The 19,522-nt window shown below is 36.1% G+C and overlaps 1 protein-coding gene and 1 long non-coding RNA gene across 9 annotated transcripts in view; one reads left to right on the top strand and one right to left on the bottom strand.

The window, feature by feature from the left end:
* Doa (Darkener of apricot) overlaps positions 1 to 19,522 on the bottom strand; it is a 47,969-nt gene that overhangs the window by 10,907 nt on the left and 17,540 nt on the right. For 6 of the 8 annotated variants that reach the window (XM_046616550.2, XM_046616561.2, XM_046616568.2 and 3 more), the window contains one exon: positions 9,588 to 9,870. In XM_046616550.2, coding sequence (XP_046472506.1) covers positions 9,588 to 9,870 — 283 coding nt within the window. Of the gene's footprint in view, positions 1 to 6,690; positions 7,680 to 9,587; positions 9,871 to 16,355; positions 16,629 to 19,522 lie in introns of those variants that run through there. The other 2 variants (XM_046616581.2, XM_046616587.2) reach the window with 2 other exon arrangements.
* On the top strand, positions 281 to 2,544 carry LOC124214417 (uncharacterized). Its single transcript, XR_006882121.2, has 2 exons — positions 281 to 513; positions 2,383 to 2,544. It is a non-coding gene; the product is annotated as an uncharacterized lncRNA (long non-coding RNA).

Raw genomic sequence — 19,522 nt, 5'->3', positions numbered from 1 at the left:
ACGCGATTCAGTTTAAAAGACACCACAAATTTAGAAAATAATAGAAAAAAGAAAAAAAAACGAAAAAAAAAAAAAACAAGAAACCAATAAAATGCGAAAAATATAACCGTCCAACTTATATCGAGGAACGAAACGAGAGAGACAGAGAGAAAGACAGAGAGAGAGAAAAACAGAACGAGAATCTAGAGGCGCGCGCGCGCGATAAGGATGAGAATTGCCGGGGGTAAAAAAACGACCGGAGTAGGCGAGTGAGTGGATGATGAGGAGGTTTCGCGTGTTGTCGTCCCGCGAGAGAGATGCACTGAAGATACAACCTAGTCGACGTGTCTCGACCCGAACCGCCCCGCCAAATACTCTGTGGTACTAAAAATACCGGCCAGCCAGGAGGAGAATTGCTTCCAACCAAACAACGCGTCGTCCTCTAGGCAGCACTGTAGTCGACGAGGAAGGCCGCCACCTCCACCTCCACCACTGCCATCGTCACCGTCACCGTCGCCGTCGCCGACGGTCGTGGTACTGGGATTACGTAAATTATACTTGCCGACTTATTTTAAAACCTTTTTCCCCACCTTCGTTTCTTTTATTTCACTCGAATTTTATTTATTCGCCAGAATCGTATGGCAGAAAGAAATCGGTTTCAAACTTTAACAACTTTTTTTTTGCAATCGATCGCGTGGTTTTCTTTTTTTTTTTCTTCTTTTTTTTTCACCAAGGTTTAAATCGATGACTTTTTTTTATTACAAATTCGCCGTTATGACTGAATTAACGCAGATAAGACGTAACGTCGTTCGGGTTTATTTTTTCTCTATATCAAATGACGGAAAAAGAGAATTCTGACTCCTCTCTGAGAACATCAAATTTTTTTTCACATTTTCACCTATTTCAGAAATATCAGTTTCACCGCAACACTGATCATTCGTTAAATTCTATCCTTTAAAGTAGATATAACAAATATCAACTAGCGGGGTTATTTTTACAAACTCTTCGCGTATACCAAGAGACTGACGCATTGCTATCAGCTTCACGCATTGCAGAAGTAAGTATTGCCCTGATTCATTGCTTGAGTTGGAAAAATATCATGACGTCGAATTTTCGGTTCAATTATTCTAGTCACATTGTTGTACGATGTTTCACATAATTATTTGTACAGCTATTTTGTGTGTAAATACGAAAATTATACGAACCGAAATTCGAAGGCTGAAATATTTTTCGTAGTCCTTCAGTGTCTGGTTCGAAACTTGACGTGACATAATCGCCTATTTTTTACATCGATGATAAACTGATTAAATATGTAGAAAACAGTCTATTTTCATTTTTGCAACTTGGTGAATGACAGCGCAGAACTACGGAAAAAAAAAATAAACGTTTGGATGCAGTTCAAAAAATCGAAAAGTTTCAGCCGATTTTGAAATAAAAATTTATAATCGATCGTAAGAATCGCTGCGACAGTTTATAACATTTTGACACGAAGCTAGAATAGCAATCAATGAAAAAGGTTGGCAAACGAATCTCCATTCATTCCGATTACATGTATAAATAATCGCGATAAACTAATACCGCGTTAAAAAATTTGTAATCAACTATCAAGCAGCTGTTAACAAATTCTATATAGAAGCGTGAACATGTTAGGCATGTACGCAATAAGATTAATTAAATTCACGTACGAAATTTAACGGACCGTCGTTATTGATATTCTTTGCATCGTTATATAACCGATGAAACCCTGCTGCACATATTACTTGGATTTAACTAACAACACACACTAGACAAAGACTGACGTGCGTAACTACTGACGAAAAATCCAATCATTATCACTGTAACTGCGACTTCGGATACGTATATTGATGCATGTGATGCGGTATAAGCCGCCGGGTTCAAAGTTCGTGAAAATTGATAAGAATAACCAATGTGACTCGAAAAATATGGTTGGAATTGTACACAATAATACAATTATTTCCGAGAAATTTTAACTCAACTTCAATCGTTCCACCAACCAACCCTGCGAGCTTAAATTCGTATTGTTTGACGTGTAAACTTTTCGTCTATTCGTCTCTTAATTACACCTATACTTCGCAAATACTGCATTTGCATTGATATAAAAAATCCAAAAAATTTGTGTCCGTGAAAATTGAAAACTTTACGTTACGTGGCGAGAAATTGGCGGAGGATGTTTCCATTAAAAAAAAAAACATTCCGGCGATAACTGAGAAACAGAAAGCATGAAGGAAGGTGGCCGGAATCCAGTTTTTCAAGTAACGAGAAGCGCGAGTATAATAATAAATTCACGTCTCCTACATGCGACATAAATCATTTTCGCATAACGATTCGCGCGCAATTGGCGCTAGTTGACGATTTTGTTGATTGAAATTGATTTATTTATAGGCACGAAAAGCATACGACGTACGGCATTACCACCACCACAAGCAGCAACAGCAGCAAGGTCATGGATAGTTTCCGCGGTCTGTATGCGATTAAGTATATGAGTACAGAGAAACTTTCTCTCTCTCTCTTTCACTCCAAAAGCGAATAAACCTCTTAAATCCATCTTTTCTATCTATCTATCTACCTATCTATATATATATATATAAATCTATACGTCTATCTGTTTACCTGTTTATCTGACACTGTCTATCTATCCGTCTGGCTATCGTATCTCTAATTTCTTAAAATGGTATCATACACGAAAGAAAAAAAGAAATTCAATCCCCCTTAAATTGATACGTATAATAAAATAATACTGTGTATCAACTCACATAACGGAATTTTAGATAATCTGTGCGAAAAAATAGATCTGCAGATATATTAACGACGGTTTTTAGAACCCTCGAGATATGCGCGGTTGTTCCCAAAGCGACGGCAAACATTTCACAGACTGAAATAATCGTGCGAAGTTGCTGGATAGATGAAAATAAGGATGTTCCTATCCTTTGAATATCACTGGTTCACTTTCATTCTTATTCAATCGTATCGAATGATATTTAACAGTCGTACATAACGCGAATAAAGTTCGGATTAATATTTGCAGAGGCATGGACTCGCCGTGCCTCCGCAGCAGAGGCATCGCCTGCAACTGAATAATCTACAATTTCTCGTTTAAGAAATATATTATTATCATTATCTTTAACGTTATCGTATACAGTTTACGCTTTCGTTACACCTCGTCGTTATCGTATTATATATTTAGAGCGGCGGATTATATGTGGAAAAAAAAAAACCTGTTGCATTTAGACGTACGGCGATAATTATGTGGACCACATTTGGTTTTTTTTATTCTTTCAGTAAATAATCACGTTGATTACGGTATTTGACCATTTTTTTCCCCCACGATACCGATCAGGGAAAATGTTTTTTGAGCTTCCGTCCCTGGAAATAATCTCATCTTTCTAGACGTTGACGTTTTTATCGGATTTTAATAATTGCTATACAGCGGGACAATCTCTTGAAAACTTGAAAATCAACCGCGCATGCGCCAAATAATTCAATCTCATTGGCCGGCGAAATTTTCCCGCAGTGATATTTTTTATCTGCGATGCAGGAGGGCCAACGTACGCAAAATGTGTACGTTTGAATTTTGAAAGAGCATAAGCATTAAATTCCGACCGTTCTTCGAAGAATCAACTCTCTCCACCCAACAATAAATGCTTCCCAAACCTTTCGCCAGTCACTACCTCAATTATTTGAGAATCTAACCTCAAAAATTCGTATCAACCGCATCGCCGCCAGAAACAGTTTGACAGCTGAAACATGGGATGGCCAGCCTGCGCGAACAGCCGATAAAACTCGCGCATGCGCGGTTGATTTTCAAGTTTTCAAGAGATTGTCCCGGTATATATTATATATTCAGTGTTAAAGTTCTCAATCACGTATATAACTACGACTTTATTTACGATAATTAACCTAATGTCTCAGAAATTTCATATTGCATAAAAACACAAAGAAAAACGATATTCTATCAGACTGGATATTTTCACAAAACGTGAGTCCACTGGATTTGAAAATATAAAATACACTCTGTTTATATCGAACCGTACGGTGCAGTTGAGTTTGGGTATTTTGTTGTTATTGTTGTTATAAAAATGAAGACCTTTTAGGTCTGGCATAAGAACGCAGATCACTCGAGATCCAATTAAGGTATCGCAATGAAATTTATGAGGTATTTGCGACCTCCGTAATTTTTACTTGGACTATAATTGGAAGGAGAGAAGAATAGGCGGAAATCAGTAAAAAGTTTGCACAACAGCGAAATTTATAAGCCAAGTTAGTAAAAGCTTGACGAATATGGCATGAAAATTTTAAAGCTGCAGACACGACGTAGTTAAATTTCTACTTCTCCTATTTTACAAATTTAAAGAAAAATTCACTATTAATTAAACTATATAAGTGTATCAAAAATTTGATTATATATGTAGATCACACGAATTAAATCGAATAATATACATATCGCGGATGCATAAACAAAATTTCGTTCATTGCGATCGATATTTCCGTAAAAAGAAGAGAAAAGAAATCCAAAAAAAAAAAAAAAAAAAAAGAAAGAAAGCAACAAAAATTTGCTTATTTATTTTTATTACTTTTGCGGATGCGTACGATATGTTCGTTTTTAAAATATTACTTGTAAATTACACTCGCGGATATTTATATCAGATGAAAGACAGATTAGTAAAGTATCAATATAAGCGGTCGGTCGAAGTTGATAAGCAACTCTACGTAACGCATGCAAAATTCTATGTAGCGGCAAAAACTTTGCTCAAATTTCGCGAAATATTTCTTTCATCTCAGAGAATCATTTTCGATAGTACAAATACAACTGGAATTTTGAGATTCAAAACATCCTGCGTTCAAAGTCTTTAAAACAAGTGAATTTTTTTAACGATAATCACGTCAGATGCTTTCAACTCATAGGTTATTGTTATTTTGTTATTCTTATTATTATTAGACCTTCTCCAAATTATTTCCAACTATCCAAGCAAGTTACGAAACCGTGGAAAATATGCGTCCGCAAAATCAGTTTGATTCCCACAGCTCATACACACATATATACATATATATATATATATATATATATATATATATATATATATATATATATATGTTGTACTTGTTTATATAATTCAATGTAAGATGGATTACGAGAAAATAAATTCCGACTTGTGTTTCAATAAGATACAGAGCTTGATATTAAGTTACTTGATAATAAAAACCTCGATCGACTTGAAAATCGTATTCGATCAAATTTGTACGTCATCGGTTTGATATTTAAATAAAATGTCACCCTGTACAACATAAAATTTGGCAACACTTCGAGACTATTAACTGACGCGTATTCTTAAAGTACGAGTAACATCCGGAGTTTCGATTGAAACTTTGTTCCGTAAATTATATAAAAGAGAGAAGTCTTGTTTTTTAATCCCATTTCCCAGACCCGAATTCCATTCGTTTATTTATTTACACGATGATGTTGAATAGAGTCGGTGTTGACGATAGCCTAGCCTAACCTAACCTAACTCAACCTAATCTAAATTTTCCATCGACTTTACGTGTCCGAAGCATACGAATAATTTCGAAACCGTTGGAAGATTAACTGTCAGCCTTCGCACTGTTCGCTCTGATTTTTCTTTATCTTTTTTTCGTTTTTTATTTTCTTAGGAACGATCCCATTGGAATTCACCCTTCTATAAATATACACCGGAGTGTTAAATCGGAATCTAGCTAAGGCGAAGAAGCACATCGAAAGCTTTAATGCGTAGTAACGCAACTCGCAATCAGACGTTTCAATTCCTTGGATTTTAGACCTTTTAACGTGTAACCAACAACGATACGATGACAAAATTCAACAAGTTGAAACTTTTAAATGTATCGGAAAGGAAAAGAAAAAAAAAAAAAAAAAAACAATTTCAGCATTACGTGCAGAAAATATTGCAAACAAAATTGCATGTTTAAACGGTAAAATAAAAAGCAGAAAAACTTCTCATTTGTGATATAAACGTTTTTTTTTTTCTTTTTTTTTTTTATTTTCTCATTTTTAGATAAATACGACAATTTCGTTTTGGTTGGTTTAAAAAACAATATCGAAACAGCACATCGTTTAACAAATCGATAAATTCTAATAGCAATTATTTTGTCTATTTCTCCGGTTATTGAAGAACATAAAGTTAATAAAAAAAAAAAAACACTCAAATTTCTACCGAACAGGAAAAAAAAAATAAAAATAAAAACTGTGTAAAAGCTGAATAAAAAATACACGATGTTCGCGTGATAAGAGTAGCTGAAAAAAAAAAGAAAAAACCGACGACGTTGTTCACGACATTGTTAACAACTGTCAAACTCGTGGGTGCGGTTGTTCCGAGTATTGAATTCGGAACTCGCGATAAAGGTAAAATAAACAAATAGCTTGTGTGTAAAAATAAGAAAAAAAAAATAAAAACAAAAACAAAATTGCCTGCGTGAACAAAAACCACTGTATCCATTTTAAAATTAGTACACCTCTGTAACGATTATCTCAAACCAACACTTTGTGCAACTGTTATTACACAAGACATAACATACGCGTGTAGGTACGGATGGAGAACGCAAAATTAAACGGACAAAAAAAGGAGAAAAAAAAAAGAAAAAAAAAGATCAAGATTTTACGAACGAACCTAATTCACAAAATGCATAAAGGCGTGTTGTATTAGTCAGAGCGAGCGCTACCTCGGACGTAGAATTTTCGGATTCGGGTGTAACGTCGATTCGGTTCGTTTCGATATCAATGTTGTCCGATGTCCGTACATCGTGCTCGTTGCCGATAATCGGTGGCTGCTGACAAGTTTGCGGCAACCTCCAACCTGCCACCCAGCTAGTGTCAGCAGCAGCAGCAGCAACAGCTGACGGTGACTGTGACGGCCACCACGAAGATTGTTGTTGACGATTCGGCATCGTCGACGAGGCACCGATATTCGAGGGCGGTGTTCCCTGGCCCATCAGAGCCCATCTCGCGTCCAAATTGGCCATGTTTTCGACAAAGATTTAATCCCTTTCCCGTCCCACAACTCCTTCAAATTCTTCCCTCAACAATACAGTCGAACCCTTCACAAATATTTCCTCCCGACTTCTCGCAGCGAATTAAAAAATTAACCGTCATCGATCGATTCGTGTTTTTCAACTTTTTCTTTTTTTTTTTTTTTAAATCAACACATTCCGTATCACCACCGTCGTTTATTATCGCGCGATACGATCATCGAAACAAGCAGAAAATTAATCGAGTTCGTCCGTTAACCGCGATTTTGTTCGCGGTAAGCTTTACACTTCTTTATATATTTATATTTGTTTTCTCGTTTATTTACTTTCTTTTTTACAATTTTTTTTATTTTCATTATTTTTCGTTAAATCAATCAATCAATCAATCAATTAATTGATTTATTTATTCCATTTTCCCTCGTTTCTTTCCATCCGTCTTTCCTTCTTTCTTTCTTCGTTCGAATTTATCTCCGCACGCGCCCGGCCGACGTTACAATGATATCGCTGACTCGAGTAACGATAATTATTAACTCCCGTCGAAGCAGCGTTGTTTGTTAGTCAAAAGTTAAGGTTCGCCGTCTCGTTGCAGGGCTGCTGGTGTGGTCAACCTCCGGCGAGCCGGCTGGCCGGTAAGATCTTGGTCGACGTTGCTCCGGCCATCTGGCACAAGCTCGCACTGAACGCTGCAAAACGCGGCTGACGAGTTTCATCGAAAATAGCCACCGTTCAGAAATAGATACGAAGAAAGAACGAACCATCGCCAACCAACAAGTCGGGACCACAAGCAGCATCGGCAACAACGCCGATGTTGGTGGAAATTGCACCTCCGGAAAATAACTTCTTTTTTTTTATTTTTCTAATTTTAGAAAAACAAAAATACAAATTTCACACCATCCCGATCGTTGATTCGCCACGACGAAGAAGAAATCTGTACGATTGACTTTTAAATCTAGGCGCCACTTTCAACGAACGCTACGGAATTTCTTTTTTCCCCCGTACTTAAAATTAGTTCGAGTAGGAGGTAGAAGAAGAAGAAGAAGAAGGAGAAAGGAGAGAAAGACGTTTCCCATTAATCTGGAATTTCCGCTCGCAGTTGAAGCTTTACTCGATACGCCCAAGTATACCGGACCAATTTTCAATGCGAAGGGAAATCGATCGATGCTTTTCACACTTCGACAGTTATACAAAACAGAAACGCACGCAAGATGATAACTAATGTAAAACATACCATTCTTTATCTTGCTTCGTGTTGTTTGCAGTTTTAATAATACAAATATTTTCCAACTTGTGAGAATGTTTTTTTTTTTTATTATTTGTTCTTTCCTTTTCAGTCGAAGTTTTATTCCCGGAAACGGAGATCGTTGATCGCTTTTACAAGTGGGGAAAATAAAAATTCAACTTTGTTGTACATAATTGTATTTCCGAAAAATAATATCGTTTCCGACGATGTAGAAAAATCATTTACCACAAGAATAACGAAAAATGAAACTTTGTCGAAAACCACCAGATTCTAAAGATCGTCAGCAGTTTACAAGAGTTACATGTTGTAATAAACAAACGAATATATTTGTAAATCATTCACTTCGTTGGCATAAAAAAAAAAAAATTCACTCGACTGCGTGTAGAAGTAGATTTTTGTTACGTTATCTTATTCGATAAACGAAAATTCGACGATTTAAAAAAAATTCTACTAGATTCACCGAAATTACTATTTCAAAAGCAAATTTGACCGTCCAAAAATTTTCCACATACTATTAATACCACGTCAGTTAATCTCCTGTTTCGTCCAGGAGATTAAATATGAATTTTACTGAAAATATGGATTCGTTCCCCTTTACACGAAAATAATCGTTGATATTGCAGTTGCGATTATAGTCAATTAATTGTGAAAACGATTTTCATAGGATTTTTCTTATTCTTGTTGTCACTTGCTTAGATTAAAATAATTTTTTTTTTTTTTTAAACGGTTACAACATGGCTAAATTTTCGTTTTCCCCCTTCCTCCAATTAGTCAAAGGTAAAATACTAACAACAACAACAATAACAATAATACTCGTGGATAAAAGGTGGAAAAAAAAAAAAAAAAAAAAATGTTCACCGTCATTGTAACGACCTCATCCACCACGCATCCTGCAGCCTTTGAATTGTATCTTCTTTATCATTCCTTTCGTAAACTGACCAGCAAGTGTGCAAGTATCAAGAGCAGTAAGCGCGCATATACGTATACATACACACCATTACATAATTACATATAAAAAAAAAAAATAGCCTGATCGAAGTTTCCTTCGTTTTGATCGTGACGCGACCGTTACTGGTGTACGAAAGATAAGAGGGGTAAAAAAAAAAAAAAAAAAAAATTCGCGAAATCTTCGATACATCGACACGACGATAATATAATTGACCCGTCTCGCGAATCAAGATGGATGGAAGGAAAAAAAAAAGAAAAAAAAAAACAAATGAACCACAACGACGAGGGGGGAGGGGGTGAAAAAAAAAAAACAGAGAGCATCGATGACGGGGGTTGTGTGGGGGCGTGGGGTGTGGGGGCGATGGGGCGGAGGAGTATAAAGAGACACGGATTTGAGACTGACCTGACTTCTGGACGAGGGTGACCTGTGGCGATGTCGAGATGGTTCGTGGCTCGGCGATGCGGATCCGTGATGACGATGGGCACGCGTCCGACGGCTCGATCCACCCGGTGCATGATGGGCTCGCTCTCTGTGCTGCGTGTGCTGAGTATGCTGGGTATGCGGGGGATGCTGGGTGTTGTGCTGACGTCCGCTCGACGGCGAACGACGGTGACTCCGTTTGTAACGACGCCCGACGCTCGTTCCCCTCTCGTGCTGAGCCCGAGACCTCAGCACTCTCTCGTCACTGAAACGAGAGAAAATTATACATTTTTATTTTCTTTTCTTTTTTTCCCGGTACATCACGCGCCGATCGATCCATGTTGATTGAGAACGATAAATAATAAATTGATTTTCGATGAGATAGATTATTTTTCAAACTCGGTAAATCGGATTTTTGGTTCTCAATCCCCTGAACGACGCAGTACAATATCAATTTGTGTGATTAATGGTATCAATTATTTTCATCGCCTTATTTACCGAGTATCTAATTGGTATAACAAGTGAAAGACAAATGAATATGTAGATTCAATAAAACTAGAAATTGTCACAAAAAAAAAAAAAAAAAACTTTTACGGTATTATAATACCACGTAACGAAATTACGAAACTTTAGTTTCAAATGCACCGTTTCACAAAAGTACGAAATAATCGATTAATCGGTTAATTATTACCCGACTCAATCGAGCCGTGTTTAATTATTTGTTTTTTCGGACCCGATTAATCGATGCATCGATTATTTTTAGCTTATTGGTCGTCGCTGATGTTGATTAGGTAATTGAAAACTCCAATCGACGATAATAATAATTATATGAGTATCGACAATCAATTTTCAAAATGACACTGAGACCTTCGCTGTATATTTGCGGGTAAAAAGTGTTGAAAATGTGGCCGAATATACCTAACCGCTTTATACTGTAGGTGCCATTCTTCAATCATTACTATTGGAATTGTTTTCAATCAAGCTTGACGGTCGATCGAAACTTCATGTTCGATTTTTTTTTTCTGTCCCTCTCTTTTACTCATAACCGAAACTGTGACTTTGAAACAATTTACAATTCTTCGTCCCAGGATAGATTTTACATTGACCTCGATGTTAAAAGTCAAATTACATTCTCAAACACGAATTCAAATGTACCTGTAAATTATTTTGCACCTTGGGTGACAGGGAAGAGAAATGAAAAATATTGTAGGATTATTTTTCAAAGTTTCGTGCAAAGAAACTTTACTCTGTGAATTTCAGGTATATTACAGTAGAAAATAAAAAAGGAAAAAAAAAAAACCATAATTTTGCAGCATTTGGAATAAGCGTATTATTAAAGCGCAAAAATATTGTAATTGTGATTAAATTAGAAATTCAAGATTTAATTCTAGTTTGCCAAAACGAGTGTAAAAATTTATTATACGTTTATAAACTGTCTAAAAATTTGAATGGATATGTCAACGAATGCTACAGCCATCGTTAATTTTAACGAATAAAAATCAAAAATACATTCGATCAGCTGTTGATCTTAGAGAAAATAAAAAAAAAAAACAATATATGAAATAGTACCAAATATATATTCGTACAGATTCTAGTAGCCGTAGTCACGTTCCTCAACTTAAATAGCGCGTGATTATGTTTATAAGGGAGGATACAATGCCGAAAACAAATAACGCAGAAAATACAAAGTTACCCAGCCAAGTGGATAATAAACAAAAAGACCGGCGATATACCGATCGAGCGTGCAGCGTAGAAAGTTGTTGTAAAATTATAATAAACCACGTCGTGTCTGTACAATGACGAATTTTCGGTAAGAAAACTCGCTAAAATAGCTCGGACATTTATATAAACCGCACCTATCTAAAATAAACTTGCACTATGTATAATTATACGTGCACGTGCCACGTAATCTTCGCTTCGAATACGTTCATTTTCATTTATAACTTCACTCGTGTCATGTGTAACGATATAACTGCACACGTCGGAACTCAAGATAATATATGTAGTTCCTCAATTTATCAATGCTTAGTTAGTGATAAATTACAACTGTAAATTACAATTAGAATCGAAATACGATAGAGATTACAAAAATTGTCGTTTTTCTTCTTTTTTTTTTTTTCCCAACAATTGTGATTTTTTAATTGGAAAGAATTTCGATGCTAATTAGAATTAAATGCCATACTGATTGAATACAAATTACAGATTATTATTATCGTTTTTTTTTCAAGTGCACATCAGAATATCTAATTAGTGAATAAAATTGCGTCGTGTAATTTCTACACTTTGCTAATCTAGGAATAGTTCCAAAAAATTTTCAACCACAAGTATTTTCATTCTACTTTTACTTGTTGCTGAATAACAAAAAAAAAAAAAATCAAAGAGAAAATAAAACTTTCATAAAATCTATCGAAACTGTCCAACATTATTCACGTTCTATTTTTTCTTTCAATTTCTCGCCAATCTACGAAGTTGGCGGAGAAGGTGGGATATTTTATTGCGTTCACTAAACGAATAACAAATAATACTTTCGGAAGAAAAAAAAAAGAAAATGGCAAAATGTTATTACAATTTATAAAGATACAAGAGTTTCTAAAATTTGTTATACTTCTGCTTAGTTTCTTGATACCGATTTGACGAATGTTTATCAATAGCCAAGGTAGGAAATTGCGTTTCAAATTTCATCATTTTTTCTTTCCAAAAGTCAGCCTCAGGCCCGGACCTTCAATATCGGACTACATCCATACGGTGTAAAAGAGAGCTCGTAATTTGTATTATCGCGTTCGTAACGCCGACCGTGAAGCGAATCGTTTGACGCGGTTAAATAACGTCTAAAATTAACCATCCTTCCAAGGATTGAACGACCAACTCCATTCAAGTATACAGAATGGATATTAAACGGACGTATAATTCCAGCAGCCGTATAACTTGCAAGAGGTCTCCGCAGGGCCAACCTTGATGTGACTAATACCACGTGCCGAAGATCCATGGAACGTTATTTATAAAAAGTTATCTCAGCAACTTCGAAGCAGCGGAGCTGACCTTACAATTAGTCGTCAACGGGTTTAACCAAACTTTCAATTAGGGTCAAAGGACCTGTGAATCTGAGTATGTAAATTGAGTTAAACTCGACCGACGAGTTGATTGAGACCAACGCAAAACAACCACCGTGTTACATACCCAACGGAATCTCTCCAAGGTCGAAACGAAGAGGATCAACCTTTGATTCGGTTTATCAGTGACAGCGCAATACGTCAAAACGCTGAATAAACGATTAACCGATCGTAATTAATGTTTGTAATGATCTGGCACTGAAGATGGGAAAATAAATCCGGTGCCAAAAAGCTGCCGGATGAAATCGAAAGATACTTCAAGTGTTCAACGTTAAAAGGATGCTTTGTAGTCAGTATTTACCGACTGAGTAAAATGTCCCTTATTTTCGCTATTATCAGGCATAACATCGATGCGTAGACTTTGATAATAAATAGTCGGAACAAGTAACATTCAATTATACTAGACTTAGACTATAGTATAACCTTAAGCGACATCCGTGAAAAGTCAATGTCGAAAATCAAATCAAACCGAACATTGCAAGGTACGACAAATTATTCCCAACAGTCTAGAAATGTGAATCTGTAGTATACTGTCGGACGGTTTCCTTCTTTACCATCCGACTCAGCTCATGATTCCAACATGAGTCAACCTGTTACCAATTCGCAACGTGTATGAAGTGATTATGAGTCACTCGCTTCCCAACTTTCCCCGTTCTCCTGATTCAAACGGTATTCCGAAATGGCCCCCAAGTTATTTTTGATAGTTGTAATTCCACTCGCCGTGCATGTGTGTTTATAATACGTAATACAGCATTTGGCGCGTAATAGTAATCCCTCGGTAAATTCGAAAGACGGAAATTGGTGAAGTTAGATTTTGTCCAGGTTCATCTTTTCCAGAGATGTGCGGTGAAAATTGCGTTAAGACTATGCTCATCGATAAGAACACAAGAATATGTGTACCCAGGTGAAATATCTAGCAAAAACGGAAAAAAAACGAGGCACCAGCCTCTCGCGTACTATATATCCAAAGAAACGAAACGGCGTGAAAGTTGAAAAAGAAGAACGTGTGAACAGTGTTGCGATGTTAACTATTAGTGAGCTACGCAGTTTATACCTTCTAAATAACTGTAAACCCAAGGGACTGTGATATACTGGTTGTCTACTGCGATCGAGAATTTAAATTCCAGGACTAATCCAACGGCATGTTATGTACAATTGAAATTTCACTGTTTTCAATCAAAAATATATTATGTCAACTTTTCAGGATAGATAAAAATTTGTCAGGACTCGATTGACAATTTAAAAAAATTTTTTTTTTTTAATTTTTTGTTCCAGAATAATTCCAGGATTTGAGGATATTTAAGAAGCGGTAGATACCCTGAATATAGTAAGTGGCGAATTTGATCACGCACTACTCAGTCGATAACTAGTCGATAAACGACTCTGTTCAAACATTATTACCGACAGGGAAGATTATTGAATTCCTAGATAAGATGACTCATATAAGCGTATGATTAACGGACAAAATAGTCAAAGTAGACTTTGATGAAAAAGACGTTGATCAAAGCGCTCGGTTTTTCCTTTTTACACAATCGTAGAATTATTATTTTTATATATATGCGGGGAAAACTTCAAAGCTAACTGCAAGCTTGAACACATAAGTCACTTGATCTCGAATCAGAGAGAATAATGTGTAAAATTATATTCTAGAAACAAGGAAAACCATTTCGTTCCTCTTCTGTCCCTGATCCTATCGTCTTCATCATCGGGGTGGTGAAAAATTTGCTCAAACAAAATTCCCTGTCTTGTCCAATGAAAAATTCACAACTCCCTAATATTTTTTCACAAAGCTTAGCTAATGTTGAACGGCTCCTATGACAAAAAGTTCCAGAAATTGTAGACGTTCAATATATAAATTTGGATTCGGAAATACGCATTATCGCTTCGTTTCATGTAAACGAACCACACCATTTCCCTAAATTATTTTGATTGAATTTTAATTAACGAAGCATAATTGAGGTTTGATAACAAATTATAAAAAAAAAAAAAATACCTAAATGTTTCCCGATCCCGTTGTTTATCACATTTCCCTGACTTTTTCTGATAGAAAAAAAAAATTCCCAAACTATTCCCGTTTTTCCCGGTCTGTCACCACCCTGTTCATGGTTTTTGGATAAAGGCCAAAGGCCTTGGGAAACTCGTGTGAGAATTCAGAATAGACAAAGTGAGCGTCGATTATACCGGTTAGGTATATAGGTCAGGTGGTGAGGATTTACAGAAGTGGGCAAACATACACATTGGACCTATATATAAATTTCATCTCGGAAGTGAAACGAGCACGTTTTTGCATTTACATTACACGTATACTCGGGAGTGTTTCGGACCTGCATTGCTTGCCCGAGTAATTAGAATCTGGTTTTAGGCAGAGACCGGTCACGTTTAATAATAACATTCGCTTCAATGCGGAATAATAATAAGAGGGTACCTGGCGTTGCAATGCTGCAGATGTTGTGCAGCTGCGATTTCACGCACTGTTAATTACCGAGCGTATAACATAATAAAAACCCGTGTGAAGAATTATTGTGAAATCTGTGCTGCACGCAGCCTGGAATCTCCCATACTTCTGTACATTGCATAATTTCGTACGTTTATACACGTACGTTCACGTTGCAGTAAAATACTGGCACTGCTGCACAAGACTGTGTGTGACACAACTGTCTCAGCGATCAGCTGTTACCCTTAAATAGGACCAAAGTGTCAAAATCAGCTCATGTCGAAATACCCCGTTTGTTGTGTAATGTAAATGTTATGCTGAAAATGTTCATTTATATACGTATAAACATCTCGTTGTTAGACTTTTTTCAAACATCGACAAAATTGAAGTTCAAATCGTACGATTGATCAATTTTATTCGAATTAGTTCTGAAGGAGCGTCGGTCCTTTTTCAAACTGACTTCGACTCGCTGATAGATAATCACGCAAAGATGAATAATTAACCCTTTGCCGCACAGTCTCTCATATATTTGAGACACCTTTTTTGAATCGGTTATTCAAGATTTAAATTCAAGTTTTGAGATATCGCTGGCATTTTTTTTTTTTTTTTTTTTTGTTTTACACAATTGGCCTTCTAAGATGTCAATGTTGTCGTTTTAAGAGAGATTACGATGATTCCGCGAATATAGTGAGCGCTATAAATAATCAAAGTATTGAAAATGCCTGCTTTTGCAGATTAAATGTAATTCTGGAAAGGTCATGGGGACTAGAATAGCGGAACTCTCTGTAATCGTGGGTTTTTGGGGTCGCTGAAAACGAATCGACGGTCAGAATTTCAAAATTCAATATCGCGGACTTAAAATATAAAAATTGATCCTATCCGCCATTTTAAATATTGAAAATTTCTCAGATCTGAGTTCATTTTTGAAATCAACGACCTCGAGAAACCTTCTATACCCAGATTCCTTGAATTTGATTGCAAAGAAAAATGTATGCTTCGGATACAGAAGGGTCAATAAATGTAACCGCTATATGCTTCGAAAAATCTTCTTTCGTAAAGAGTTATAAAGTGTGACGAATTTGAGATAACGTCAAGTATTGTACTTATACAAGTTAACGATTACACGACTCGAATTCGATATTTCCAATTCCCCGAACGTTTCTCACGTGAACCAAAAAATGTTGAAGCCATGTTCGAATACCTTACCTTGGCATCCATGAGGCGAGAGCAACGTAGAGTACCGGCATCTTCGCACCGCGTAGGTATAGTATAGTTATAGGTATCACAGAGTCTCTCTTCAAGTTGTTACGAGTAGTAAAAGGTCATGAATACAGTTTAAAATAGACGACTGCAGGAGAATGCCTAAGCCCGGTTCTCTTCACTCGCGTGTTATTTAAACCAAATCACTGTGCCTAAGCCTCCTTGCTATAGGATCCTCAAAGAAGATCAAATATTTTCAAACTACGCGAGGAACTCGCTGAGTTGTTTTTTATTCTACTCCTCAAATGAAATTACGATAACTGTCGGGAATAAAAAAAAATATATATATATATATATTAACGATAAAAAACATATCTTCTTTTTCTGCGACCTTTACACTTGGATGTCAGGAAGCTTATAACCTCTACATGTTTAAAATTAGACACATTTGTTCCGGTTATTTTTATCGTTTTTGTAAAATACCTTGTGGAACATATCGGCCTTGGATAAATAGTGTGTAAATTGAAGCTTTGAGCGCAAGCATTCAAGTCGTTTTTAGATCAACTAAATACTAATCTTCTCGACTTACTTCGATAATCATTGGCAAAGTTGTTAAGATTCGAGGAATCTTTGGCAAAAGTATACGATTAAACAAAGTAACAAAAGTGCTCGCGATGCAAACGTTAATACGGCAGAACGGATGTTCTCGAAAGCCAAGCCTGCAGCTAGTCGAACCAGTTTCAAGTTCTGGTTCTTCTATTCCAGTGCAACAACTGGTTCATCAACAGAGTGTTACAAGTAACGGTAGAAACAAAAATAAATAAATAAAAGGATATTCATAAAATTCAATGACAACGCGATCAAGAGTACAAAGGTATAATAGAATTTCGAAAATATTCTCAATCTATTATTCGCCAAATAAAGAATCCAACACAATTCCTTTCAACACCCGGAAGTGACACGAGTTAAACGAAGCTTTCGTACCCGTCGTTACAACTCCATCATCATCATCGTCATCGTCGTCGTCGTCGTCATCTGTACGATGCACGAAGGTCTCGAAAACAAGAGATTGAATGATTACGAATACAAGCCTTATACTGCCCAATAAAGCGTAAACAGCCGTCATAATATGCCCGATGCCGATATACGTGCTAATTCTTTTTCGATCACAAAAACTTACGTCTAAAAAAATTACGTACATTCGCACGATGAGTTTTCTATTATTAAATTCCTGTGCGTCGGAACCCTAAAAATGGCGGGTTATCAAGGTAGTGGTACAAAGTTGGCAAGGTCGATTTACGACTCGCGATCAAACTAATCGCAGGCGATTAGTTTAACCCTTTGAGTCGTAGCGGTAAGTATTCTTACCACCAATTTATTTTTGATAAAATAATAGTAGGTTTTCAATACTGAATAGTAATTATTGCGATATCATTTAAATTATTATTGTTAAGAAAGAAATTGATTGAAAAAAATCGGGACAATTGAAGAAGCATGCACGTATTTCACATAAATTATAAGTTTTTGGGATCGCTGATTTGGAATTTGAAATTAGGATTTTAAAAACTCAAAATGGCGGATCCAATTTGACCGACGAAAAATTCAAATTCGATCGAATCCGGAGAAAAAACTCTGTCCAAGAATTGTTGGGATCGCTGATTACGAGTCTGAAATCAGATTTTGAAAACTCCATAAGGCGAATTCAATCAACGAGCCTAAAGACTCCTTTTTTTTTTTTTGAACTTGTTAGATCAAATTCGAAATTTCCGTCCACCATATTGGATCCGCCATCTTGAATTTTGGAATCCTAATTTCAGATTCGTAATCAGCGACCCCAAAAACCATAGAATACTAACTTGTTATAAAAGTTGACTCGGTGCAATAATGTGTGACTCAAAGGGTTAATAAGTATTTCATGATTGCACGTTGTTTAACCGACAAGAAAAAAAAAAAAAAAAAAAAAAACATTCAAAGGACGATTTATGGATGGCCAGAATTTGTACGAGCAACGTCAGAACAGACAGGAAGTGATAAATGATTATCAACAATTAATAACGAAGTAGAACAAATATAAAAATAATAAAAATAAATCTAGATGGAATAGACGGTAAGTTTTGCAGTGCTAATGAACAAATTTTACGTATTACAAGTGAAACTCGTACGGATTATCGTAATTTACTGCACACGAAACGACTCTTCGATTTATGTACATTACAAACGAGAGAAAATTGATGGAGTAACGAATGTAGGTCTGTAGGTCTTTTCTCAAGTGCAGCCGAGTGTCGAGTGGCTGTTGGTTCGGTATACGGATAACGAGTTATTTATTACCGTATAGCCTGAGTGAGAGTAAGTATGCTTTTCAATGTGCGCCGTAAGCCTGCCAAAGAATCGAATCTTCACTGCAATAAAGCAGTTAAATAATCGTAAGAAAGAAATTACGAGGAAAGATGAAAGCTTTTTATCGTTGCATGTGACACGAAAGTGACGAGGAGAAGAAGAGTTTTTTTTTTTGTTTTTTAGTGCTGAAATCAAGCGGGAAATATTTATGAAAACTTTCAAGAAAAGATTGAATTTCGTAAGGAAAAACCATGTAGTTTGTATAATTGACTCCTCGATAATTTCACAACTGTGATAAAAGTAAGAGACACGGGTGAATAACTTGGCCAAAAAACGGTCGATATCTGTATTTATTAATTCGCATCGTACGTGTGTAAAGTTGAATCGTGGATAAATAAAAAAAAATAAAGATTTCATCATTATTGAGAACCGTTGTTATCGCGTTGATAAAAATTAGTACGAGATGAATACGAATATGATTCGAAGCGACGTTGTTGTTGAAAAGTCTGCGTCAAAGAAACAATAGTTGAAACGTTGTTGTATTAAAAAATAAAGCAGGAGTTTTAATTTCGAGAACATAAATATGCGTCCTCTGCAAAAGACAATTTCATATTGACGATTCGCTTCACAAACGTCATACAATTGTGAGTTTATTGATGAAAATTTATTGTCATATCGCGGCAATTCCGATCGCAACGGGGCGAAAACAAGACAATTGACCGATATTATCCGCGAGAGTGCATAAATTGCATTGAACGAAGTCAACCGTGTTTATTTGTATCGCATATGCGGCGTTATCTACACTTTATTAGACATACGATGCGTGTACAATCACA

The sequence above is a fragment of the Neodiprion pinetum genome, chromosome 1, assembly GCF_021155775.2.
Source record: "Neodiprion pinetum isolate iyNeoPine1 chromosome 1, iyNeoPine1.2, whole genome shotgun sequence".
In the NCBI taxonomy this organism is placed as follows: domain Eukaryota; kingdom Metazoa; phylum Arthropoda; class Insecta; order Hymenoptera; family Diprionidae; genus Neodiprion; species Neodiprion pinetum.
This window is presented reverse-complemented; position numbering and strand designations above follow the sequence as displayed.